Below are 21,017 nucleotides of genomic sequence, written 5' to 3'. Positions count from 1 at the left end.
TTTCAGAATCCATAGCACTTAAAGGCATTTGCACATGATAAAAAGTGTCTGAATTAGAAATGCAGTAAGCAGTAGTTGTTTTACAATGATGAGAGATGCTATGAAGATAAAAATATATGTAACATATGTAAGAAAATGCATTCCTTAGTGCCTGCAGCACTGCCTTGATTCACATTTAATATAAAGAGTAATCTTTTCTACCTAAACTCAGATCCGGTAGGACCTTTTCTTCTATTTTTCCTTTTCAAAATTTTCTTAAACTTTTGGTACCAAATGTTTCCCATACAGAATTTCACAGATTTGGCTTTGCTTTTATTCAAGAACTGAGGAAAATATTATGACACAGAATCACAAAGGGTGAACAGCAGCTGCAGTCAGAGCTGATGTAAGACTCCAGTTACTATTACATATGATGTTTTTCTTACACTATTTTTTATTTTTATTTTCCTTCTTTAGGGGATGAAGCTTTATCTAGATTTTTCAGCTTCTTTGGAAGCATTAACCCAGACTTCCACAGTCTTGCTGTATTAGGGAACAAGAACTTTGCTATGGAAGATGGAAAAGTTTCTGTTCTTTTGAGATGTACTTAGAGTATTTTGCCTAGTTAGTGGCTTTGGCTGTCTAAAATGTCAGTCTCATCCTGGAAACCAAACAACACTTCCTTCACTCCCAGAATTAGCAGTATGAAGAGGAGTTAATTGGAAAAGCCGATGTACACCTACACTAACTTAGAATAGGCTATCCATCTTCCTTCTCAAAACCGCTACTTCTGTGAAGGAAAATCATAGGATTTTGGAATAAACTTCACGTACTTTCAACAGCCCCTCTCATCCATCTCTCTGTATGTATGACCTAAAGCATCATGCCTAAAGTGCTAACCTGTATATCCAGCATAATGCCAGGAGCTTTCCAAGAGGGCAGGGTTTCAATACTGACTTGATTACACGTGTATACAAAATCCTTTGTTAAAGAAAATTATACCTAAGTGTTCAAGTGTCAAAGGAAGACGAAAAACTCATAAACCAACTTGTAAGCAGCTAGTCTCGATCTAGTTCCCTGGCTTGCATATTGTTTAATACAAAGAAGTAACTGCTGCGAACCACGGGTTTCTATGAATCAGTATTAAGATTTTACTGAGAGATTAAGTTTTCTGAATTTATGATAATACATAGTGAGGCTCAAAGACAGAGCATCCTGAAAGCTGAGGCTATACCTATTTCCTTGATCATCTGTAGAGACAAGACTCGAAACAGATATTTTGAGAACCTTAAGCTCTGATTGACCACTGCCTGCCACATGGAGACAGGAAGAAATGAAGAAAGTCCTGAGAAAAATGATACATTATTTTACGTCCTGTGAGAGTTGACATGCTCAGAAAACGTAGGAAAACTGAAGAAAGTTTAACCAGTGTCTCATTATTAGGGTCTCCTTGTTGTGGTACCAGAGCAAGATAAAGGCTCCAGCAGTGCTACCAGCAAATATAATTGATTTTTGTACTGAATTCAGGCCAGAGTTATGGTTCGTTGGATCACTCTATGCAAACTGTACTAAAGCGGCTCAGGCAGCTGAAAGAACCAGGCACTGGACCTGGACAAACTATTTATGATCATATCAAATCACCCTTTTGGAATGCAAAATGCACAACTTAATCAACTCTTTATGAAAACCAGGCAATATGGCTCTGGGGGTCTGGAAGGCAAAAGAAATTGCCTACATCTGCCCATAGTAACCACCTTCAGGCAGCTACAGGACTCCTTAACAGAGTAGGAATAGCCTCCAGACAGGTTTTAAAATCTAAAGGCACATTCACAACCACACTAGGGATGGAAACAGCACAAGTTGCAATAGAACTTATGCAATCCACCCCTACGACTCTAACCAAGGTGAGTTAGGAAACCACCTGTACACAAGTACCATTAACTTTTAATGAACTCCTGCATGATATGGGATATCGAGAGACACCTATGGCTGCAAGGGTTACAGGGCTGAGGCTTATCAGAAGACAGAAAATTGAGATGGGCTTTCAGACACACATGGACAACTGCTTAGAAAGGCTGTAAAAGAGTTGTCTACTGATGTCCAGTCAAACAGGAGGGAATGGCACTTGGACTGATGAACAAGTACAGCAACTGGGATTGGAGGCTGGGTGGGTGGGTGTAGGACTGTGTGATACATGGGGAAGCATGAGATGTCCATACCCCAAATTACTTTTACTACAAGGTCCTTTTAACTGAGATGGGGAAATACAAACTGGAATAGAGAGTCTTTCGGAAGGGTGGCCCCAACAACCAGAGGAGGTTTCATGCACCCAAACCACGTCAGTTGAGGTATGCCTTACTCTAGGAGCACAGGTGTATGGGGAGAGGAATGCTACCCTCTCACGCAAAAATGAGACAATCCCGAAAACACATCTCATTACCCCAATGTGTTATTCATCAAATTCACAACTAGTACTAAAACCAGCTGTTCCAATTGTCCTGGCACTCATTCATCCAGGAAAATCTGACTATAGGAATTCATCTACAAAAAAACTGTAGCAGAAAGGCACCTTACCCCATTATGCAAAACTGAGACAGAATTCAACACCAGCCATAAAGTCCAGACCAAATACAATGGAAGGAACACTCCTTGCTGCGTGAGCTGAGGCTTCACAGAACTGCTATAAACTTGTAGCTACGATCTCCAGAGAGTGTGACTGGTGGGATTTCAAATGTTCCCTCAGGAAACAACTACCACGCCAATCTCCTGGACAGACCTAATTACCAGTACAACGATCATGGCTTCTCAAGTTTTGTGTCTAAGCTATGTAAGGCGCTGATTACCAAGACCTACAGGTGCCCTTGAAGGGCTTAAGGAGCCCTTTGCAGCAGCACTGAGATGTCTGCTCCAGGAACACAGCCATTCTAGGGGATAAAACAGGAGCACAGGAGGTACGGTCACCTCTGGTAGGCAATGTTAAGATGTGTGGTAAAAGGCTGATCTTAACCAACACAAGGGAGCACAGAGGAACAATGGCAGCTGCTGTGACCCCTGAAATGAGCTCCCTAACCTGGCTGCTACCAAGGCTATTACAAGAACAGACCATGAAAGGCCCATCTCCACAAATAGGAAGGGTCACAGTGCCAGGCAGGGAACCCCAATAACCCAGTCAGGGAAACAAGCCCCCTAAGGTAGTCGAGGTCCTCCCAGGGCTGTGACAGGAGAGCCACCAGCATCATCAGGCAGTCTGTGAAACCCACAGAGATGAACCAGTGGAAAAGCTCTCCAGATCACCTTTCAGGCTGAGAAGGGTTATGAACTATAGGGGTGCTAAATTTATGAGATATTATAGGGAAGAGCATTTGGGGATTGTACAAGGCTTTTTATGGGACGTTTAAGAGAGGCACCAAGGGCAGGAAAAGGGTGGGATCAAGGAGGTTTGAGGAGCAAGCTTGGGAAAACACAGAGATAAGGGGATAAAACAGGATAAAGTGTCACATGTAACCAGGTTGATCGGCACACTTGTCTGGCCATGCTCCGCACCTGATCAGCACAGTCCATCCTGTCTTCTCACTGAACTTCATTTCTAATCACTTTCCTGGGTGAGGGGACTCCATATATGCATCCACTGGAGAGGCAGGAGTGTGTGTGTGTATCGTCTGTGTGTGTGTGTATCAGCGTGTGATCACCAGCCACAGTCAAGCCTGGCTAGCTGGTGAGCAGGATCAGCTGCTGGGAAGCGAGGTGTTGAAGATGCAGTAAGTCTATGTTGGGTCACCAGAAATTCTGTGATTTGGCTCCTGGAGGGCACAGGAGACCCAACCCAGCTACCGGGAACACCATGAGGTGGGGCAGTTGTCTGAGAAACTCATTTGCACACGTGTGTGTGTGTGCCTGGGACAGCTGGAAACAGGAACATCCAAGGGCTAGTTACCAGCTAGACTGAGTGTGCAGGGCAGTTACGGGAGAGATCAACAGTGTTTGGGTCTCTGTGTGTGTTCATGCATACAGGGTTGGTGGGACCTGTGCACCAATTAATGGGGCATCCACAGTGCATACAGGGGGAACAGGGCGTGAGGTAACCGGAAGTACATGGGGTCCAGGGACAGTTACTGGTGTAGACCAAGTGTCTCAGACCAGTTAATGGGGGATCCACAGTGTCCTGGGAAGGGGGGGATGCATGCGTATCTGTGAGTAATGGGGACTGAGTACCAGCAACTGGAGAGGGTCCATGGGAACTTGTAATTCCAGGTGCCAGCAACTGGGGAGACGGAGGATCCAGGACCAGCTCCTGGAAAGACTGCATGGCCAGGCTCTTCACAGGCAGGACCCATGCTGTATATATGCATTGTATGTATTTTCCACTAACATACCTTCGCCCAGATCAGTCAGGGAGGGGAACAGGACGAGGCTGCTGGTGTTGCCTGTGTCTGCATGAGTGGTGACTGTTTCTGTCTGTGCTCATCTGGGTGGCAAGCTGTGTTTATATGTACGTATGTGTGTTTGTTAGCATTGGAATTACATGCTCAGGGTCACTTCTAGTTCAGCCTGGGTATAGGGAGCAGCTGCAGACTCATCTCTATCAAGCAACCCCTACCACTTTGGTCTGTGGATCTAGCTAGACATTATCTGGAAGGCAGATATGAGATTGCCCATGTTTTGAGCATTACTCAAATTCTCTCTGCCTCATTTCCAGCCCACTGGAAACTACAAAATTGTGGTTATTACAGCACCAAGCCTCAGCTAATACAGTTTCTCCAACAGTAAGGCATAAGTAGCAAGGCATTTGCTTCAAGCTTCCAGGCGCCTCTGAAGTACCATACTGAGCTTACAACTGGCTGCAAAATACTATGTGAAATACACCCTGCATTAGCAAGTGGAGTGTGACAACAAATCTGGGAGCAAGCCTTTTTTTTAAAAAAAAAATAAAAATTGCTGGTTGGAGGGCAGTAGTTCCTCATATGCTTTAAACAGCAACCTAGCTGAGAGAAGCACTCCCACTTTCCCCCCGACATAGCACTCGTGTTCTCCCACATCCACCCATGCACCTCCCTCTCCCTTGTGCAGTGCACGCAGGCGTGTTGTGTGGACACAGTGAACAGACCCAGAGGAATCAGATGAATTAAAACTAAGATGGCAAAAAAAATTAACAAAACATAATTCTTTTTAGTGCATGTTATTTTCCCAATTAAGTTCACACTTGTGCCTGCCTAAGAGAAGGGCTGGTAAAAGGTGTGGGAATGAATGGCTGACTTATGAGAATGGCAGCTGCTTCCTTCAGCAGCTGTGTGGGCTTATGCAGGACTAAAACATACATGAAACTATGGCCTGGAGCACTTAATTTAAGACTTTCCAATAAGCTAAAGTAGAAAAGGCTGAGAAATTTGATGAGCGCTGTATCCACTTAAAAAAAAAAAAAGGCAAGCATAAAAGTTTTTGAGTTAAATGCAAAAAAAAAAAAAATTAAACCCACAGAAGAATTTGTAAGAGAGGGTGGAAAGTCCACAACAGTGTATTGAGGGTGAAACAGATTTTTTTGTAAGAGACCAAGTTGTGGAACAAAGCCCAAAACCGGACTTCCAGATGCGGTCACTGACGGAGGAACTAGAATTTGCCAGGAATAAATCCTTCAGCCCAGAAATGTAACTCAGAAGAATCAAACCTTACTCTGCCACGATGGACATTAGTGAGAACTCAAAACACTGAGAATTCAAACAAAATGGGAAGAGATGAAAAGCAGGTATGCATGTGGAGCTCGTGATGGAGCCCCATTAAAATATACTGAATTGCACCTCCCCTTGCTACCTCCCAAGCCAAACAATCTCTCCCAAATGGGGAGAGGGCACTTCGGACAGGAGCATAAGCAATGCAGCATCTAGCCACAGCACGCAAGAGCCCGTCGGCTCTCAAAGGGTGTGCACGGTGGCCCCCAAATGATAAGCAGTAGTGTCCCACCCACGGTGAAATATTCCGAGGAACAATGGACAATGCCCATCCGAAAATCCTTTAACTATGATTTTTGCATCCAAATAAAATACCTAGTTATCCACAGCGGGACATGGGATGCAGTGAGATCGTTGTTATTTTTTCAACAGTCTGTTTATAACTTGCAAAATAAATAAAACATGAAAGAGATTTTGATGGCTGCAAACATGTATTTGGCAAAAAGTCATGAAAAACAATCCAAAATTAGATTTTGTATACGTCAATCTAAGAAAACAGGGGGAAAAAAAAGAAAAAAACCAACTACTTTTGTCTCAGCTAAAACATGGATTGCCATAGCTACTCATGAGGATGAGACCCTCCAGAAAGCAATTAAATATTTCTATTTCACAAATGACAACATATTCACACAGAGCAGGATGTTCCCAGGACTGTTTTTAATTTAAGGGTAGGGGGAATGTTTTCATTTCCTCATAGAGTTTTTACCTAAGACACCTGAGATACTAGAAAAAAAGTATCTTTAAAGGGGTAAACAAAATTTCATTTAGCAGCTCAAAATAAAAACCTGAGAGAAGGGTCAGAAGTGTCTGAGGCTAGCCTCAAATGAACAGTGACACTGAAGAAGTTGCCAAAGCCTGTGCCGTTTGTCAAAAACGCAGACTAACTCAAGAAAAAAGTCTAAATCGTGATGCAGGCAAAACTTAATCCCTGAAGAAAATTTGTTCTATTTTGTTATGAAGTTGGCATGAAAAATCTTATGCAACATTCTTTGTTATGTACTTTGGTAAAAGACCCAATGGTTAAGTAACTAATTAATTATGCAACTCCAAGTTGTTTTGCTACACACACTGTAAAGCAAATAAAAGCAGTTTCCAGTGAAGTAGAAAAGCATGAGAACAATGAGGTGATCATAGCACTGTACAACACTCTATGTTTAGCAACTAAATTTCAGAAACATTTTTGTCACTTGTTGATATTTTGTTCAAGAAAAAATACCAGAACAAGAAAAGCCATGTCCAAATCCCTGGAAAATTTCCTCAAGAAATTGAGAGACCTATGCATAAAAACAGATTAAGAAAATCCCCCAAATGATACAGGGTCCTGAGAATAGCCCTCACAGTGGTGTCCATAGCTCAGTATTATTATGACCGTCATTTCAGATAGGCACAAATAAAGGGAAAAAAGTCAAATAGCAAAAGGGACAAAGATAAAAATATTGATCTTGCTTACAACAGAAAAGCCTGTTGTCTTCTGAAGGCTGCAGTGATAACTTTCTAGTGGAGTCAAAATTCAGCCATCCCAACGTTGAACATCACAACTAACATCTTCTTAGCAAGTTTAATTTCTCAGTATTTTCAACTGTGTGTTGTTAAACACTGGCTTAATTTTATGTTAAGTTCTGCCTTGAAAATTCATGTGTGATACATTTATGGACTGAACTACCTACCTAGACAGAAATTCTAACTCAGTGTTATGAAGCTCTTCTTGCTTACACGCCTTTTACACCAGGCAATGGAAAAGAAGACGATTATCCTGAGAACAGGAAACCGTAGGATCCTGCTTCCCCTGAACGCCCTTACCAAAAGGCAAAAAGTCCTACTCCTTCCTTCACTTGCTTTCAGTTGTACTCCACAAAAGAAATTGACCCAGATCGAGACAAGGTGAAGATCTCCCTCCTCTCCTCCTCCCTGAGCAATCCGGGACTGCCTGCTGGTGGACATGCTGTCCTGGGATGATGGGCTGAGATTTCAAAGCCTCACAGCTTCTCAAGACCTGAAGTAACGTGATGACCCAGAGGGCTACCATGCAAAATGTGGTTCACCTAAAACCACAACCCAGAAGGTGCTTTTCAAGAAAGGACAAGACCCCGTTCGGTTACGTATCAGCTAAGAAGAGGACGCGGATCCAAAGGCTGGGTGCCAGGCGACACAAGACCTGCAGCTTCACGGCCTCATTTCACAAGTTCTAAATTAAAAACTACTATCTGCTGGAGTTCATTTTTAGTTATAAAGCAAAATCACTTCTGTTTACATGGCTCATGTCCTAAGCAACTCAGAAATTGCCTGGTTCCTCGTGCGTTACCATGGCACTGTAGATTAGCTGAGGTGAGTGTCTATGAGAGGAGGCTGGAGAAAGTGCATTTCAGCAAAGGCATTTGCCTCTGCAAACCATTTCACAAACCTTCAGTGAGATGATTTTCATTTAGATTATACTGTAAACCTTGCCCATTCACCATGCAGACCTTCCCTCAGGGGAAGATTACTGCATGGCTGGAAATCCTACCACGTCCCTTTTCACAAGACTTTGCTGTTCTGGACTTCAGTTTTGAAGTAAAAATTTTATTTGTTACACTTTATCATCATAATGGCATGACCTCCTCTACCTTACACTTATTTCTATGTAAGAGCTTTCTAAGAAACGCTCGTTTATTCATTTGGCGTATCTCTGTAACACACTTTTCCTCTAACAGAGGACTAATCCTACAGGTTGCTTTCAATAAAAGAATATTCTTCTTGAACTAATTTCAACTGCAACACAATCACTCGTGAATGATAAAATACAGTGATATAAGCATGAACAATAAAGGCATGTTTTTCCTGCAACATACCCATGAATTGCAAGCAATACACATCTAATGAACTGTAACGTTTACTTCTGTTTAGAGAGTGAATTTGTATTTTCAATTACCAATTTATTTACAATAAAATGGAGATGAGGATTAAAAATCAGGTTTCATACCTAGCTTGGTGAATAGCTTCTACCCATTCGTCTCCATCAACTTCATCCTCGCAACGGAGCTCCAGTGGCTTCTGCCCTTCATGGCCAAACAGAACAGTAAAGTAATGCTGCAAATTAGAACAAGAAAAAAATTTTCCAGAAACTCTTTTAAATAAAATAGATACATAAAATAATAATAAAAAAATCCAACTTTTTAAACACAGCCAGCCAGCCTACAAAGATGTGTTTTAAACTATTAGTCATGAAGCACAGATTGAAGCTGAAACTGTATCCTTAACTTATTCCCCTGTGTATCAAGGTAATAGCTTTCATGATACTTACCGTAAGTTATTGTTCTTAAGCTCCCACATGTAAGACAACAGAATGTAATTCCCTAAGCAGCTTCTACAGTCGAATACAATAGCGTGACTGTAGCGGGGTGTCTACAGTTCTTTTTCCCTTGCATTTTTTCTGCTATAATTTTTTCCTCGATGCCAGCACGGGATACCAAATCTGGAACTGCCACCACTTCCTCACAAGAACACGGACTGTGCACTGGCTCTAGCTTATTTCCTCACCTTTCTAAAAGAACAGGGAAAGCGTCCCTTCTCATTCGTCACACCCCCCAAACATTTTTGTGCTTCCTTCAAGAAGTCTCACCCATAATTGTCATTGCAACGACTGTTTGTTTCCACAAGAAAACGCTGTTTGCACAAGAAGTGTCATATTCTTCGATGGAATTCCTTACACGAAGAATGCGGTCCACGGTGTGTTCCATAGAACACAGAATTTCAGGAAAGTTTCTGCTACTTTCAAAATGTAGGAATAATAGTAGAGGGGAGAAACCCCAGTCATCTACCTTAAAACCCAGTTCACAAGGTTGGTCATTTACAACCTTATTTTGCATAGCTTGCACTCTAACTTACAGCCAGGTAGCAAATGGATTTCTTCCAACTTAGAAGAAAATAGGTGAGAAAATGTTCTACCTAAATGCACACGTGTAATTTCCACAGCTGCCTTCAATGCACCCATCAGTAAGTCAGCTGTTTCACAGGCAGAGGGACCAGTTATGGACCTGCCCAGGCATAAAACCAGCGGTTATTAGGTCTGATGTGATTCAGGAGCTCTTACAGCTAAACATCTCTGCACCAGATCACTCAGTTCTCTTCATTACCTAGAACTTCTCAACCTCTCTTCCACCTTCATCCCAGTTAACAGGGAGCTGAGTATAACGACCTGTGGCAGCAATTGCTTTCTGGGGTCTAACAGCAAATCACAAACTCGCTCCAGTCAGCAAGCGAGGTATATAATTTACGTTCTCCCACACCATTAGCCATTGTTTACAGCGGTAAGAAACCTGAAGTGATGTCAACAAACATTCTGCTTTCCCTGTCAAACCCACAGCTCAGCTGAAAAAGCCTCTCTGAGCCAAACACCATGCTGGAGATCAAGCAAATATAAACCACCTCAGAAATAAAAGCCATTTTCGAGGCAGGAGGAACACAAGCATACACAGAAACAGAAGGGATGAAATTTTACCTACAGAGAACTGGCTGCAGATACTGTCAACACAGATAATGAATTTTGTCTGCAGAAAAAGAGGTGTTTTCAGCCATCTATGGGCCCCTTCTGAAACATCTGGCAGGCTGCTGAGCCTGTACAGGACACCGTCAGCACAGGTTCAGCACAGCCCAGGTGCACCAGATTAACTACACTGGCTTGAGCACCATCTGCACACCTGGATTTGCAGTGAGGTTTGTGCCTGGGACCTCACACTTACAAAACTCAGCTGCCTCTGTGCATCCGCGTACGCTCGTACGTCTGGTTTGTTTTCGAGTAACATGAGTTGGTATGATGGCATTCCATAGAGAGAAAACTATTCACTTGTGCGTTATATTAATTTACTAAACATTGTTACATGTCTACAAAACAGCTTTCATACAGAAGACCACAAGCACTGCAGGATTAGCAACAGACCATCAAAACAGAAAAAAAAAAGAAGGCAAAATAAGAAGCAGCATCCACATTTAACAGGCTATACAAAGTCCAGGCTCAGATCCCTTAAGTTTCAGAAATTAAACAACTCCAGAGCACAGATGAGGATCAATAAATCATTGAAAGGACAATCCTGTAAAAGTGTGGGGTTTTGACAGTGCGTATCACTTAAACCTGAATGCCACGAACAGAAAGAAACATTTAATCAGGTTGTGGTGGGTTGACCCTGTCTGGACGCCCAGTGACCACCAAAGCTGCTCTGTCGCTCCTCTCCTCAGCTGGGCAGGGGAGAGAAAATATAACGAAAGGCTCGTGGGTCAAGATAAGGACAAGGAGAGATCACTCACCAGTGCTGTCACAGGCAAAACAGACTCAACTTGGGGAAACTGATTTAATCTATTACCAATCAAATCAGAGGAGGATAATGATAAATACAAACTAAAACTTAACACACCTTCCTCCTACCTCTCCTTTCTTCCCAGGCTCAACTTCACTCCCCATTTCTCTCCCTCCTCCCCCCAAGTGGCGCAGGGGGACGGGGAATGGGGGTTGTGGTCAGTTCATCACACTTTGACTCTTCTTTCTCCCAGGGGGCCTCCTCACACTCTTCCCCTGCTTCAGCATGGGATCCCTCCCACGGGAGACAGTTCTCCATGAACTTCTCCAACGTGAACCCTTTCCACAGGCTGCAGTTCTTCACAAACTGCTCCAGCATGGGTTCCCCACAGGGTCACAAGTCCTGCCAGCAAACCTGCTCTAGTGTGGGCTCTTCTGTCCACGGGGCCACAGGTCCTGCCAGGAGCCTGATCCAGCATGGGCTCTCCACAAGCTCACAGCCTCCTTCAGGCATCCACCTGCTCTGGCATGGGGTCCTCCATGGGCTGTAGGTGGATATCTGCTCCACCATGGACCTCCATGGGCTGCAGGGGGACAGCCTGCCTCACCATGGTCTTCACCATGGGCTGCAGGGGAACCTCTGCTCTGGCACCTGGAGAACCTGCTCCCCTTCCTTCTTCACCGACCTTGGTGTCTGCAGAACTGGTCTTCTCACATGTTCTCACTCTTCTCTACCTGCTGCTGTTCCCCAGCAGGTTTTTTTCCCTTCTCAACTATGTTATCTCAGAGGCGCTGCCACCATCACTGATGGGCTCGGTCTTGGCCAGCAGCAAGTTCATTTTGGAGCCGGCTGGCATTGGCTCTGTTGGACAAGGGGAAAGCTTCTGGCAGCTTCTCACAGAAGCCACCTCTGTAGCCCCCCAGCTACCAAAACCTTGCCATGCAAACCCAATACACAGGTCCTTAGGATTCTCCATAGCCAGGATAGATAAAAACTTACAACAATGCAGTGCAGTTGAAAACAACCTACAGGACAGTAAAAAGTACAGCAAGACTACACACAAGTGCGCTCTGTTTATAGACTGGGATAGTCTATTTTAAAAAGTATATTTAAAGATAAAACACACTGTTCAGAGCTGCAATTTATGTAACAACTTATTTGTGTTTCATAAAGCTGCTACATATAAAATTAGAATAAAGACACAAGTGTAGACAAGCACTGGATTTAGTCCCATTGTGTAGGGATTCAAGTTAAAGGAAGAGACAATATTACAGTCCTCCCTATTTTTTCTTTTAAAGTGAGATAATTCAGACCTCTTTTGAGCAAGACTTCCGGTGATCTCATGTCGCAGAATTTAGGCTTAGAGGTGTACAGTTACTATGGTGATAGGCATGATCTAAACTTAGTTTAGTTAGACCAAGAAAATTCAGAAATTTAAACAAACTTAGGGGCTACTACAGTAGGACTGGACCCAATGAAAACAAAAGCTAAATTATAAAAATCATTTGTTTTCAGAAGCTATTTTAAAAATCATCTACATTCTCCTCCCCCTGCAAACAGGCATATTGCAGTCAAGCATCAGTATCGATATCCCATCATTTACCCAGAAGTATTCAACTCTACAGTAAGCGGAGTGCAAGCAAAATACCACAACATGCCTCTAAAAAGAACCTCTAAGTCATCCTTGAAATCTTTTTTTGAAATAAATGTTGCTTATTTACAAAGCTGATTTACTACAAGAAAATAAGATGTTATCTGTGATGCATTATTAAATTTTCAAGTTGATAATGTACATAAGTGGATCTATATACACATATATAAATATATATATTCATATGAAACTTTAGCACTGCCACTCAATCTGCTAAACAGCTCCGCTTCCACATCAGTGCAGTGCAGTACAGGTAAAAACCACCTTTCCGCATACACACTATTAGTTTCTTGAAGTGATCGCAGTAAATATTTAAGAACTACAGGATACATTTACATCAAGTACCCTTATCATAAGTGATCGTGCCTGTTGGACTAGCAGGCAAACACTCATGTTTCAAGTTAAGCCTGTGGTTCAGTTGGACAATTTTTTATTATTGCTTATTCTGAAAATCACCAGATTCACAGAAGATAGAATGAACATTCTGTATTTTGATTTAAAGGTGTCTTTTCAGTGTTCAGGTATGCATAAGGAAAATGGTAAGTCTTCATTTTAATAAAAATGCCTTTGGCAGAGTTCTCCAAAGTAAAGCTTGAGGAAAAAAAAGGAGAGATAGTTTCATGTACCTTGCATAGGTATGAAGGCACTATCTTGACTGACAGACAAGGAAAGAACAAAGGGATCAAGACGCATCAATCATATTGTTGTGTATCACTTCTTTGACTTGTATCTAGTGCTAAACAGTTTCTTCCTACAGTGAAAAGCAAAGACTAAGGAATGAGCTGATGGGCACCTGCACTTCAGAGACAAGGCTGGAACAAGATTAAGACCCTGAATGAAAGAAGTCCTGTACCAGAGTACACTGATTATTATGATGGGCTCCCCACTAACAGCAAGTTCACACCATAACTTTGTCCTTATGAAACTGCACAGATAATGGCTGTATTCAAAGTAAGACAGTAAAAGCTCTGAAATTGCCATTCTTTCCAAGGCGAAAAACAGGCATTGTTCTGGTAAAAAACAAAACAAAACCCAACCCAAACAAACAAAAAAACCCCAAACCAGAAAAACAACCCAAATGACATATGCCCTGTAACAGAAACACTACTTTTAAGGCATATTGAGGTAGAGCTTCCACCAACACAGACACCTCTAAGACTAGATTTCCCAACAGCAGAACGCCGTTCTCCTTGTGACCAACAAGGGCATTTGCTGTTTATGAAGTGAGAGTCATACCAACACAGGCACCGCGCTCTCCAATGCACAGGGATGGTCCCACAGATCATTCTCTTCCCTCTACCTCACAGAAAAACTGTAAAGGACATCTCCTATCCTCTCTCTTACCTCCTATCCCCTTATAACTTATCACTACATCTGTTTTGTCGTTACTCCATTTCCTCCCCCAGTAGTTGCAGTAACCCAACATGTCTTTTCCTTTTGTAAAAGAGTGGTGATGCTGGCAGCAGTTCAGTTAATGAAACACTGAAGGACCAAGGAGAATGAGCACTCATCTTCCCATGGTGGTGCTGCTACCTGTCATGGGCTGAGAAGCTGCTACCCTAGACAGTAGTGCTGCTTGACAATTCCTACTGCAAGCTCATGCCTTCAGCTCCTCCGGAATTTGGTCAGCTTTGAAAGTCCAGATGGAAAAATTCATACTGGAGAAATGATGCATGTGCCAACAGTGGTTTTGTTCTCTCATCCTTCCATCAGCACAGCATATAAACATTTAAACTATGTCTCAAAGGACTTCAAGGTGACTACCAAATTTTGTTGTATTGTGGGCTTGTAAATGACCACAGTTTGGTAATTGCTACTTGCCTATGAACTGCTTTTCCCTAAACTTTTCTTACTAAACATAAACCAAATTTAATTCTCTTCATAATATACTATAAAAACACCATTTTAAAATCATGAATGTGGTGTGACCTCATTATATGCTATTTCCTGATCTTTCGGTGGCTTATTGCACAGTCTTTGTTTAATCAGTCAAGTCAGGACTTCAAGAGTCATTTAGAAAGAAAATTCCAGCCGTCAATATTGACAAGAACGGAGACTATAAATGCAAAACAACTGTGAAAAGTTAGTCTTTGTACCAAGATTGCTAACAAAAATTAAGAGCCTTAACAAAAGTCTGTCTTCAATGTGGGGTATGCGGATGCTTAATCATTTGCTGTATCTTTAAGGCTTATATTCGCTACCTGATCTTTATAAGGACATATAAGCCTTTGTTTTAGCCTTTTGAGGCTAAAGAAGGTGGGAGAAGCGATTAATTAAAATTTAAGATGACAAGCTAAAAATATTTCTCATCCTTGATTTCTAAAGACGTTTTCATTTCAGAATCTGGAAACCTGTATGCAATCTCAAACACTAGTAAAATTATTGAGCAGAAGAGGACAATCACCGCAGCAATTGATGATTCCTCAGTAATCCTTGAGGGAAAAGCAGCAAATTGCAGTCTAAATCAAAGCAGTTTGTACTATCTAAGGACATGGTAACTCATGAAGTTTTCAGATGTGTTTTTGCCCGGCATCTGAAATAGAAAACATTTACATGTATTCTGCATTTCTTACATCCTGGGGAAAGGGAAGGAAAAGAAGGGAGTATGTCTGGAAGAAGGCAGCATCCCTAAAAGGGAACAAGTGCAAAAGGATGAGTGTATGGAGGTGAGGGAGATGTTTGGGGGAGAAGACAACAATCCCTCCCCATCACTGGATCAGCAGCATGTTAGTGGGAAGGAGAGTATTGCGCCTTGAGTCAAGGGTAGGAAATGCCATGGCTGGGTTTTGCCACTTCTTGAGGCTTGCTGTGCCAGCAGCACTGGCAGGAAATTCGTAGCCCATTGTTGTTAAATTAGCATGAGAATGGAATAATGACAGGAGGTTGAAAACCGTAACAATTTTTTTAAGTTTCCAGGGAGATATACGAAGCCAATACACTTCATGTTTGTATCACAGCAATTAGTAGAAGCTATAATGAGAACAGGATTAGCGGACATCAGAATTAATATGATGTACTTGGGAAGAGACTGTATGGCTTTTGTAAAAGGATGTCATCTCCTCTAAGCCCAGTGGAGTTCTCTGAAGGGGTCAACAAGCATTTGGATTACAATGATAGGGTTTTCAAAATGCTTTTGACAGATTTTTAGGGAAACGCTTAAGCATCTACGAATTACAAGAAAACGTCCCTCCACAGATAAAAAAAAAAAAAATCTGATCAAAAGGTAGCAAACAGAGCTGGAATACTGAACCATCTGTCAGTTATTACAATAGAACAAGGTCATCAAAGGACTTCCTCAGGGAATTGCATTGAGGGATGGGACAGGCATTACAAAGGATGACAAAGTTCGTTCAAAGTTTGCTAATTCTGCAAGATAATAACGATGAGAACCTATTATGAAGAACTGCATCCTCAACACGCCTGAGTTACCGGACAGTAAAATGGCAGATAAAATTCATTGTACGCCAATATAAAATGACATATGTGAGGAAAAACATTCCAAGCTTCTCACATGAAAAGATGGGCTCTGTGCTTGCTATTACCACTCAGGAGCAAGATCCTGGAATAACCTCCATGCAAACACCAGCCCAATGCTCAGCAGCTGCCAAAAAAGCAAACCAGAGTGCTAGGGATGATTGGGAAAGAAACAAAAAGTAGACAAGGCTGCTGTTACACTACGAAACACCTTGAATACTGTTGAGTGGTTTTGGACTTCCCATCACAGAAAAGGCAACATAAGATGGGAAAGGTTCAGAAAAAAAGTGGTGTGGAAAGTCTTGCATATGTCCAAATCAGATATCCATATAAGTAAAAACTTAAGTTGAGACTCTTCAGTACAAAGAAAGGAACAACTTTGAGGATACAACATGGGTCTACAAAATCACAAGAGGTATGGAATGGATGGGTAGGGATCCACTATTCTACTTCTCTTCCAATAAGAAAAAAGAAATATCTATTAAATGAACGTCATAGAAACCAGCTTCAAAACAAACACAAGAAAGTGGTTCTTCATGCAACTGGCAGTAAACTTGTGTTGCTCCTTGACAAAGGGAGTGGTAAATGCAGCGTCAATGGGTTTCACGGAGACTAGAGAGTTCACTGTACAGAAATTGTGGGCTACAGAACACACAGAATTCACATGTTCAGAATCCAGGCAGTCCTGAAGATGAAAATAACTGGAATCTTAAAGTCATCTCAGAGGAAAGGTGAAGGAAAAATAAAATATGTACCGAAGTTGATGCCTTCGCCGGCATGTCATCATGGCCACAATGCTAGATAGGATATTAGACTAGTTGGGCCTTCGGTCCACTCAAATAAAGCCTCTCTCATAGTCTTACGGGAGCTAATTAAAACTTTACTTGATGGTATGTGAGTCTTTTAAATCCTCCAAATTGCTTCGTACTTTTATTATAAACAAGATACAGTGGCATTTTCATGAAGTGCTGGCTCTTACTAATTGTCTGTTTTTTTCTTGCATATTTTGGTTCGGATTTTAATTCTTTAAAAAAAACTAAAGAGGTAATTTGTAAAACTGGTAGAGAGCCACTGCAGTATTACAGCTTCTGTGTTTCTTTGTGGTGGCACCCAGGGATTAAGGGTTTTTTTTTCATCTTAATGTTACTTCATCACCACTGGTAAATAGAAAAATGGTACTGAACAGGACGACAGAGAAAAACGTTCTAGAGGTAAAAGACAATAGGGCTTTTATCTGCCAAGCCACTGGCTCAAGAACACATGATGAGGCATTGTTTTGGAGGAGATTCAGAGATGGGCTGTGTTATCTGTTCTGGGTTCGGTTTAACAGTGGGGAAAATATATACTCTGTGTGTGTATATATATATATATACACACAACACCCCCTGTATAGTATAGATGAGATGGCTTGATATGTTCTCTCTTTAACCGGTATTGGATTAATCAAGTTACAACCTGCTGCATAAAATCTATTCCGGCATCTGACAGTGAACCACCTTCCTGAGCCATTCTGCAAATATTGTCTGGGCCAAGAGCAACAACATTCTGAGGTCATTATATTTAAATATGCAATCAGCGGTTTTGGAATTAGGGAGATTATATGTATATGTACCCTGTTTTATAAACTCTTACTATCGATAAAAAAATACCATACCCAACTTGCATGTAAAACAAAAATCAAGGAATACACAAAGGTCACTGCAGACCTTAATTCTCCTGCAACTCTGTTGACTTGCATCAAAATTCTGCCAAATTACAATGGTTATAGCATTTGTTTTCATGGATGAGAGAATCAGGCTAATACGACCCCATCTGCTGTATTTTCAATGCAGACCATTTGTACTTCAGCAGAAGTTTACCAACTGGGAAGAATTCTGCTGCACAAAAGCAAATTTCACAAAGTAAAGCCTACAGGAACTCATACAACATGGTAAGCACAGCTAAATTATTCGCTAATAATAAACTGAACATGGGTAACATCATCTCAAAATGCATTTGACAATGTCCAGTGGGAATTTCCTGCCAGAAACCACAAGCTGCTTGCCTAGAAGGCTGTGCGTTACCTAGCTGCAGGACATTTTCCCTCTTCTCGCAGCAGTCATCACTGCTTCTGTCTACAGTGCCTTGCACTGAACAGAAATAAGGTCTATAATGCTGGTACGGGTCTGGAATTCAGGACAGTCAGGTTAAGCGTCTCATTTTGTTAGGAACGCTGTACATGAGACAGGTCTCCTTTTTGGCAACCAACCTGGGACTTGCACTGTATCACCATGCTTGAGTCTGGAAGAGCAATCCACAAAGCACCTAATTTAACTTTTTAGGGACGTGAAAGGCTGCATCCAGTATATTGACCAGTAAACATTCACAGCGTTCCCAGAACTGCCACCTTCCTGCAAATCCTTAAGCCTCCCCTCCCACGTGTAAGGTCTTCTGGGACTGACACCGATAACACCTCTAGATTTAACTTCCTCAGGTGACTGATGTAGCAGCTGTGCCCTAAAGATACTTTCTATATACAGAATTTCTATAAAGTTCCCAATACCTTATGGTGTAGGTATTCTTCTGCTCCCCTCTGTATGTCCCCAATCCCATTCCTAGGATTCTCACCTTCCCAAGCACTCGAAAAAGGACATGGCATCCAGGTCTGCAGATCCCACTTATCAATAAAACCTCTAAATTTAAGCTACCACTTGTTGCCTCAGACCCCTTCCAGTCTTCAGTGTCTTTATAATATCTTCCTTACGCTTGCAAAGGGAAAGTCACATCCTTAAAAGAGTTAGTTTTAATCATAGTTTGAGACATTTTCAGGACACACACATTCAACCCGTATGTGGAGAGTCCAACAAATGGCCAGGTACATGTTGGGACCACGATCTGCCGCGAAATGTTTGCAGTGCAAGCAAAGCACAAAGAGGACAGAAATCCCGTTATTCTTACTGATGACCTATTCCAGCATGGAGGCTGGGGGCACAGCTCCTCCCTTCTTGTTTCGACCTCCATTTCTCCAGTGTGTCATTAGCTGCCTTTCCATGGGGGCCAAAGAGGAGGGAACGAACAGTCAAGGTAATCCAAGTTCTGGCCCCTCCTCAAGCATGGCAGAGCTAAAGGGAATCAAGATTACAGCCCTACCACAAAACTAAGCACAATACAGCTGTATTAGTAGAAAACTGTGCTGTTCAAAGTGACAAAGAACGGACAGATGGGGGAAAGAGACAGAAAGAGACAACAGGGAATACTGTAATCAGTGGCAGTTTTATATATTTTTCAGAAATTAGGCTTTTTGTGTTTTGTTCTTTTTTTACCCTGTCTTGTTGCTTCACCATTCTTAGCAACCCTAACCTTTCTCCACGTACTGACAGGCTTTCCCTCCTTGTCCAAACAGCAGCTGTAGCGGCTGCGATCTAACTTTCTTGTCAAAAACCTCCTAATGATGCAGAGATCCTCCACACGAATTCAGCTATAAACTATCAGTATTTATTTTGCCCCACAAAAGACATCCCTGTATTTTAATTACAAGATCAGACTTTAAAGGCCAGAAGGGACATTTATAACCTTCTAGTCTGATGACGTGTGTAATATAGGCCAGAAAAATCTCACTAGACAGCTCCTGAATCAAAACATACAGGATCAAGGTGAGACACAGACCCTCCTTAATCAATCCTGACATAAAAAGTAATGAAAAAACACACCTGAGCCCATGTTTGGTTGTTCTAGGTAGTAAATTACCCTCACTACTAGAAAACATGCAGCTCCATTTTAAATAATGAGTAAACAGGTAAATAATGAAATTATATAATGGGCCTCAGATTTCAAGAGTGCGTCCATGCAGTGTGTACTGCAAGAGCAGAGCCTGGGTTTCTCAGTAAACACCGTCACATATGGGGGGGAAAAAAAGGTATACTTACCCCAAATTATGCACATAAACAATTTTTATGAACAAATAATTCTGAACTATTGATTTCTAGGAAACAGATTAATTGGCTGGCTTCCTAATTATATTCTGAAGATATGGAAACATAGGCTTTGTCATTTTTAAAGCTCTTTACAGACAGTAACTAATCTTCTAACCCCTCTACAAGGTAAGAATTATGGTGCCCATTTTAGGCACAAGGATATGTGCAAAGATGCCCAAATATAGATCTGCTGTAAATGAGTTCAACTCGAGATTGCTATAAACAGAGCTCCTCTCCCTGAAGTGAGCCAACATATGATAGGGAAGCAAGAATAAGAAGTCAGCACATCCTAGACCTTGTTACATCTCTGTTATATATAATCATTTCTATCTATAAACAGTTTCAGAAAAAAACAAACACTCAAAATCTCAAGCAACTGCAGTATTCTGTGAGATAAGGGACAAGACTGGTACAGTCCACCTGCCAGCACCAGACATTGCCAGGGCTCTGATGGGGAAAAAAAAGGCCACTGCAAAGAGCCACATATAATGTTTTCAAAAGTGCCTATCAAGCCTGAATGATTTTATGACATGGAAAAATGTCTTTTAGGTGCCACCACGTTCACTGACAGTCGTACTCTGTGGTTAACTAGCCCTAGGGGTTGGAGCTTGGATATAACCTCATAAAAAAACTTGGGAAGAAAAGTGACAGAATCTAGTTTTAAGCAACAGAAGGTTGTTCCAGTACCAGAAGCATGATCTCCTGCCTAGATTTCCACCTACTATTTAGGTCATACTACACCAAAAGGAGCACTGGCTGGTCTACCCACCTGGATCAAACTCAGGAGGCCAAGGATTGGCATTCAAGAAGTCCACGAACTCCACAGAGCTGAAAAAAGTGCTTTTCTAACCATAATTGACACAGGAACAAATTCTTCATTAAACTTTTTCCCTCAAGTCCCTAAAGGATGTAAGTAGAAAAGCAGTTCTTAGAGGGAACTATAACTAAGCCTATTAGCACACTTGGA

General features: G+C 41.8%; 1 protein-coding gene across 2 annotated transcripts in view; it reads right to left on the bottom strand.

The window, feature by feature from the left end:
• The window catches only part of RASGRF2 (Ras protein specific guanine nucleotide releasing factor 2), a 131,764-nt gene that overhangs the window by 79,572 nt on the left and 31,175 nt on the right, over positions 1 to 21,017 (bottom strand). For both annotated transcript variants that reach the window (XM_074570633.1, XM_074570634.1), the window contains exon 2: positions 8,662 to 8,768. In XM_074570633.1, coding sequence (XP_074426734.1) covers positions 8,662 to 8,768 — 107 coding nt within the window. The remainder of the gene's footprint in view (positions 1 to 8,661; positions 8,769 to 21,017) is intronic.

Source organism: Larus michahellis, chromosome Z, assembly GCF_964199755.1.
Source record: "Larus michahellis chromosome Z, bLarMic1.1, whole genome shotgun sequence".
In the NCBI taxonomy this organism is placed as follows: Eukaryota; Metazoa; Chordata; class Aves; order Charadriiformes; family Laridae; genus Larus; species Larus michahellis.
Note: the sequence above shows the minus strand (reverse complement) of the source record. Positions and strands in the feature narration are given on the sequence as shown.